Source organism: Empidonax traillii, unplaced genomic scaffold (assembly GCF_003031625.1).
Source record: "Empidonax traillii isolate 1590-97213 ecotype Southwest subspecies unplaced genomic scaffold, ASM303162v1 scaffold77:size1270838, whole genome shotgun sequence".
Classification (NCBI taxonomy): Eukaryota; Metazoa; Chordata; class Aves; order Passeriformes; family Tyrannidae; genus Empidonax; species Empidonax traillii.
In genome coordinates this window covers 446,437-453,495 of record NW_020955270.1, presented here as the reverse complement: position 1 = coordinate 453,495, position 7,059 = coordinate 446,437, and the positions used below count along the sequence as shown (strand labels likewise).

Genomic DNA, 7,059 nt, shown 5'->3' with positions numbered 1-7,059 from the left:
ATCTGTTCACCAAAGAGAAATGCTTATCTTCTGAAGTGTCTTGAATATGAACATGCAGTTACTGTGGCACTCTTGAGCTATCAGTACGCCAATTTTAGCTTATTTCGTTTCACAAACAAAGGTTGTAACAGATCATATTTAGCAGGGTTGAATTCCTTTATTAAAGCCAGACTCTACAGGCTCAGAATGTTCTGACAATTGGTCATTTCAGTTTACACTCAGCGCTGTGGGCACCCACAGCAGGCCCTTCAGAGGGCCCTTCCCAGCAGCTGGAACGTGCTCCTCGAGACCCGGACCATTGGAAAACTGGGCCCAAAGGGTTCTCCTCTCGAATGGAAGCAGGCGAAGGCTCCTTCGAGTGTTCACAGAGAGTGACAGAGTAATAGGACATAGCTTTAAGCTGTGCCAGGGACAGTTTGGTTGGCCAGTAGGGAGAATTTGTTCATGGAAAGGGTGATTGGACACTAGAGTGGGCTGCCCAGGGAGGATGTGGCGTAACTGTCTCTGGGAGTGCCTAAGAAAAGATTGGACATGGCACTGAGAGCCATGGTCCCCTTGACAAGTTGGTGTTCGGTCACAGGCTGGACTCGACGATCCCAGAGGTCTTTCCCAACCCCTGAACTGACCCTGTGACTCTCTGGGCGGCACAACGACCCCGCTGGGCACCGGCCACCCCAGCTCTGCATCCTGGGAGTTGTAGTTCTGTGCAGGGAAGGCGCGCATGCAGCCGCGGCGGCAATGGGCGCCATCGAGTCACATGACTACCACGGCCCCGCCGCTTCCTGCCCCGGCCGTGCCGCCGGAGGAGGAGCCTCTCGCCCATTGGATGACTGTCTGGCCACGTGCTCCCAGCGGCCAATCAGGTCCTACGGTTTCCGACCTCGCCCCTCCCCGTTCCGCAGCTCCCGACATGGCGGCGCTGGGGGCGCGGGGGTTGCTCCGGCCCGGCCGCCGCTGGTTCTCGCAGACCGAGCCCACTGGGCCTTCGCCGGCCTCCGGGCCGCTCTACCCGCCCGTGGTGGCGTCCCTTACGGCCAAGAGCAAGGCGGCCCAGCAGCAGCGCCGGGAGCGCTTCAAGCAGCAAGTGCACGCGGCGGGTACGGTGGAGGAGAAGCTGCGGCTGTACGGGAAGCTGCAGCGGCCCAAGTACATGGTGTACCCGCAGACCTTCGCTCTCAACGCCGACCGCTGGTACCGCAGCTTCACCAACACCGTCTTCGTTCCGGGCCTGCCCCCGGTAGCGGTGGCGGCGGGAGCGGCACCCGAGGCCGGCCGAGACCCGGCAGTGGGAGCACCGGGGGCTGCGACAAACCCGGAGGCTGCGACAGCCTCGGGGGATGCGATAAACCCGGAGCCAGCGGCGGGAGCGCTGCCACTCCTGGATATGGGCGCGCTGCGCTCCCTGGCCTGCGACGCTCTCCTGCAGGAGAGCTTCTATCAGAACAAAAAGCGGCCGTTCCTGTACCGTGACCAGGAGCACACGCCCGGGCCCTTCCTCACGCAGCTTGTTTCCACCCTCGCCGCGTTCCTGTCCGGCCGCAATCCGCTGCTGGCGGCCTCCTCCCTTGGTGCGGAGTGGGTCTGACAAAGAAGGGGGCGTGGGAGCCTTGGGGCGGTAGGATCGGCCACAGCCGGCAGCAGGGTCGCTGGCGTACTGTTCAGATCAGATGCGCATGCCATCAGTAGTAATTTGTCCCTATCATTCTCTTTGGATTAGGGCTTTTGTGTTTGGCTGCAGCTAAAGAAGAATTGGGAGCATTTCAAATGCACGGGGGCAGTCACCACTTTTCTGTATTCTTCTTTTCTGTTTCAGATCTGAAGCCTGAAGTTAACTATTACTGGCATCATGGTGAGGAAGTTGTTGCTCATGGACATCGGAAGGGTAGGGTTGATCCTGTGCGATTCCAGATAGATGATAAGCCACACCTCCAGATCCGGGTGCCAAAGCAGCTTCCCGAGGTGGGCATGTTTCCAACAGCAAGTTAATAACATGAATTTTCATTTTTGTTTCTGGCAGCCACTGAAACCATGCTGCACGTAGAGTGTGGAATATGTGGTTTTCAGACATGTAGCACACTTGTGTGTTTTTCAAGTCTTAGGATCCTTACTACCTTGTGGTAGTTGCTTTGTAGGTATTGAGATGGTCTCCTGAACTCCAAGGTGGTTCTTTTTGCACTTTAAATTGTGCATTGATTCATTTAATTAAATTAATTTGCTAACATTTTATGCTTGGAAGTGGAGGCAAAAATAAGGACTATTCTTTTGGGAAATGTTCTCTCTTCAGTGGAGAAGAATAGTACATTAGGAGTGGTGAAGAACAGAATGGAGTAAGAGAGAGCACATATAATCTGAATGTGAGCTCTGTTGTCTGTTGGTACTACTTAACAGTTGTTTTCTTGAATGCTCAGTTTCCTGGAAATATATTTTGTTTCAATATACTAGTGGTTTTTTTGCATATTCATACAATGATAACTGTGTAGGCAGTGTGGGTCTGATTGCCCTGTGTACACCACAAACAGAAAACTACTGCGCTCTCTGTAAACACAGAGCCTTTATTAATAACTTAGTAGTACAATTTGCTTAGGTTGGTACTGTCAGATGCTACAAAACTTGGCATTTTGGAAGAACTGTCTAGGCAATTAGACATGTTGTGCAGTGCAGAACACCGAAACTTACTCTACCAGTTCAAGTTAGTTTATTGGCTGCTGCTAGAAAGTTTTAGCTGTTGTTCTACAGAAGGAGATTCTTATTTTGAAGATTGTACCAACTGGCAACTTCGGTAGAATAATTTCACACATTGATTATATAATTGTATGTTGCAGAAAAGTAAGACTTCAGTATAAGATGACTGTGCTAGGACCCATCACAAGACAAGAGGTTCTGTTGCAAAAAATGAATTTCAGTTAAGGTTATCTTTATGGTGTATGTAGGCAAGATTTGCACTTTCTGTTGTCTGACCAGAAAGTACTGTAGTATGTGAAACCCAGTGTCAGAAACGTGACTTACATTATGTTTTTTCTTTCTTCTGCGGCCTTGAAGGTTGTACCTCTGGATTCAGATCTGGGTGATGTTCCTGTTATTAATCACAAACCATCCAAACTGCCGTTGTTCAAAAAGCAGTACGAAAATAAGGTATATATAGGTAAGAGCTTCTGATCATGAAATGTTAACTACTTTTTTTTTTTGGTTAAAAAAATCCAACAACAAAAACCAACACCCAAACAAAAACCACCTAAATCCTCCTTCTCCCATCAACTGAAAAAAGTTGTGCATTTTTATATTTAGCTATACTCTATAAATATATGAAGTATATAAATCTCTATTGAGATTTCATGTCAGTTAGGCAGCGGGGAGTAGCATCCTCCTGCATATAGTATTGTGTGTCCAGATTTTCTTGAAGGAGTTGAGTTGAATAGAAAATTAACACAAAACTACCTTTGAATTTTTATACATCTCCTAAGAGACGTTTTTGTATGTGAACTCTTGCCTTTTGAAATTGAGCAGCTCCTCCAGTCTCACCCAGAATCTCAGCATTTACACAGATCTACAGCAGAGGTTCAGATGTTATGTTTAGAGACTGATAGTGCAGGTGTATTTGTGTGCATAATGAAAGTGTTCTCTCTCTGACTGATTTTTTCATTTTGGGGAACACAGGATCAAAGGTGGCAGATCCATGCTGTTACGGACATACCCAGTTTCATCTCATTCCTGATAGACTAAAGCGGGAGAGGCTCATAAAAGCACGTCTTGAGGATCAGATTGAAGTTGTTTATCGATCAAATGGTATTGCAAGTCTCTTCGCCTGGACAGCAGCACAAGCAATGTATCAGGGTGAGACAGTCAACTTCACAAATTCTTCCTGGTTATGAATGCCTGCTGTAAAGTTTTTTAAACTTTTCTCAGCACCCCCTTTTTTTTCATGTTTTTGTTTCTGAAGACCATCCTTTAAGTAGGTCTCTACAGATCTAATTGAACTAATGAATGAAGCAGGCCTTACAAAAGAGAGTTAAGGCTTCATCTTTGAGTACTTTGTTTCAGGGGGAATTAATTACTGAGACAAATATTTTTTCATGTATAATACTAAGCCCCTGCAAAAACCTCAATTTTTCTTTCACTTCCTCTTTTCACCTTAGTTACTGGAAATCTGGTAGGTATCAAACAGTTTTGGAGTTTTTTCTCTGAAACTGTGTTGCTTAACCCACATTTCAGTACTTCTTCAGTTCTGTGAAACAACAGTGAGTGAAAGAAAAATATCAGCAGCCTTACTTTAGGGTTTTATGCCTTCTTTGGTCTAAAACTCCCAGAAGACCTGGATGGATAGACCAGATCAGTCTTTTGCTTATTCTTGTAAATGTAATGACTGTCTAGTGTTACTGTAAGATACGTGATAGTTTGTAGTTTCACTTTAGAAAGAGCACATGTAAGAAAATCCTTTGACTATGATGTATATTGCTGGCTCTGCATAAAATTTTTATATAACAGTCTTAGAAAGCTTGACTTAAGTCTATGGACCTAAAAGGTTGAAGTCAAGTAAATCCTGGCTTCAGAGCTGGTTGCCTCTGCAAACACATCATGAGTTAAAAAGCAGCATGATTCAAATCTATGGCTTTTTTTTTTTTTTGTAACAGTTTCTAAAATCGTTCATCACACATGATAAAAATATTTTTTAAGGTATATTACTGTGCTAGTACATAAATGTAATGCATGGATAAGTAGGTAAATATTTTAAAAGTACAAATAACGCTTAGGGGAGGTTGTTTGAAGCATTAATACTGATATAGTGTTCTTGGTATTTGGCTGATCACTCTAGCTAAAGTTATGTTCATGGATACATGTGCATGCTTCTGTCATGAAACAAATGTTCATGCTCTTAAGAAGCATAGAATAGTTAAAAGACATTTTCCCTCAGCTCATTTGAAGGACTTTGGATGCATTAGTTACCTAACTGATTTGGCGAAATCACTTGGCTGATCAGCAAGTGGTTTTTATCAGTTGGTGATAGGGAACTGCGTACAAAGCACAAGTACGTCCAGATCTTTATTGCTGGTTATGTGTTGTTTAGTCTGTATGAAAAAAAGCAAACAGGACTTTTTCCCTACTAAGAAGTATTTTTCTGTATTTGAAGACTGGGGTTTAGATGTGTGTGCTGATAGAAATTTCAAACCCTATATAACTAGTGGTATTTGTTTATTTTGTAGGATTCTGGAGTGAAGCAGATGTGACCCGTCCTTTTGTGTCACAGGCAGTGGTGACTGATGGAAAATACTTTGCTTTCTTTTGTTACCAGCTAAATACTTTAGCACTAACTGCAGAAACTATTAAAAATAACCCTCGAAAGAATATCTGTTGGGGTACAGAGAGTAAGCCATTGTATGATGTTGTGGAAGATGGTAATGTGAAGAATTTTAATGATGAAGTTCTGCTTCATTTGGTTCGTTTTCTACTAAATAGACCGAAAGAGTTGTAAATCATTAATCAATAAAGTATTGCTTTGTATGTGCCTGAACTTCATTGTAACTTCATGAAGTATGAGCTAGAATAAGCCTTGTTTTTAGTCAGGTATTTATCTGGCAAACACTATACATATGTTATTTGGGCCTTATTTCTTTTTATATTACTGTACACTGACAAATAAATGTCTAGAGTACCTGAATGTCTTTTATTTACTGTTAAAAGCCTATTGCTCTACACGAGTACTTTTAGCAGATCCATAGGTTTATATTGAACTGGAACAACAAAGTGTGAATTCATATGAATTCATGTGACCATCTGATAGTATCACTAGGAAACTACTGTCTTCATCACCGGTGATAAATTTCTAGTTTTGTGCCTGAGAGGGGTTAAATGCGTATACATTCTAAAGAGAAAGTGAGCTCAGAATAAAACCTGTTTCTTAAAAATGAAAGGTTGGCAATTTAATTGTGTAGTAAGGGAAATTTTTAGACATGGAGCAGCAGTTACAAACATGATGAAAGTTGCTTCCAAAGATTGTGTTATAAACATACATATACATTTTTACGTTGTCACCTTCAGAACCGCAGAGAGTACTCTCAAATGCATTTGGAGTCTACGGTTTTCCTTCTAGTCTTTGATTTCAGCTGTAGATATCTTGATGTTTTCGTTACTGATACTTGGATGTCTTATGGGTGTTTTTAGTAGCTGAGCCCCAGCCACAGCCAGGATCTCTGATTCATAAGATACAACATTATAGAATTGTATAGTAGTGTGGGTTGGAAGGGACCATTAAAAGGGTCGTTTAGTCCAAGCCTGCAGTCATCTGGGATATTTTCAGCTAGATCAGGTTGCTCAGAGCCCTGTCCATCCTGACCTTGAATGTTTCCAGGAATGGTACATCCACCTACCACATATCTGAGGAATCTTTTTTTACTACCCTAATTTTTTGCAAAAAATCTTCAGTATATCCATCCTGAATCAACCACCTTCTAGTTTTAAACCTTAGCCCTTGACCTCTTATAACAGGCCCTGCTAAGATACAAGGACTGCTTAGGAATATTTACTTATCAATGAAGTGTATCTGATTCTGAGTAGTTGAACATGCCTAGGATTTTATGTAGTTTCATCCACTGCAACTGGCCTTGGAATTTTCCAGTGTTCTTGTGAAGAGTCAAGTAGTTTGGTTTTAAAGAGACAGTACTGAGTCATGTGTAACTGATGATGAAATCTAGCCTGCTCGGTCTTCAGAAAGAGCACAGCCTACTTCCTGCTGTAAACTAGCCTACAAAGTATTTTGCTAATGACAGATGTAGAGTTTTAGTTGACTGGCGCTTTAAAATGTTGAAAGTGTTGCCACTTTCTCCACCAAAAAGGGATAAGCTTAATAAGTCAGATGTGCATAAACATTGTTTTAAGAGAAGTAGGAAGTCCTTAAATGCTGGTTTTTTTCTTAACAATGCTTGAATGTTACCAGCTCTGATAACTGCTGATCCTTGGTTTAAAATAATGTTCCATGTAGAAACAGATGGTAAACTGCTGGGTAAGTATGTAGGTTGTAGAGAATGTCCTGTGACGTGGCTTAAAAGGGAACGGTTGATATTTGTT

General features: G+C 43.0%; 1 protein-coding gene across 1 annotated transcript; it reads left to right on the top strand.

The window, feature by feature from the left end:
- The first annotated feature begins 895 nt into the window (after nucleotides 1-895).
- MRPS30 (mitochondrial ribosomal protein S30) lies at nucleotides 896-5,506 on the top strand. Its single transcript, XM_027880862.1, has 5 exons — nucleotides 896-1,568; nucleotides 1,814-1,959; nucleotides 3,040-3,142; nucleotides 3,655-3,831; nucleotides 5,199-5,506. The coding sequence occupies exons 1-5, from the start codon at nucleotides 911-913 to the stop codon at nucleotides 5,465-5,467; spliced, it is 1,353 nt and encodes a 450-aa protein (XP_027736663.1). The 5' UTR covers nucleotides 896-910; the 3' UTR covers nucleotides 5,468-5,506.
- The last annotated feature ends 1,553 nt before the right edge of the window (nucleotides 5,507-7,059 follow it).

Excerpts from the sequence above, each read along its gene's own strand:
- MRPS30 (XM_027880862.1), top strand. The coding sequence starts at position 911 with ATGGCGGCGCTGGGGGCGCGGGGGTTGCTCCGGCCCGGCCGCCGCTGG. Across the intron at positions 1,569-1,813 it reads GCTGGCGGCCTCCTCCCTTG|ATCTGAAGCCTGAAGTTAAC; the intron begins GTGCGGAGTGGG and ends TTTCTGTTTCAG. Across the intron at positions 1,960-3,039 it reads TGCCAAAGCAGCTTCCCGAG|GTTGTACCTCTGGATTCAGA; the intron begins GTGGGCATGTTT and ends GCGGCCTTGAAG.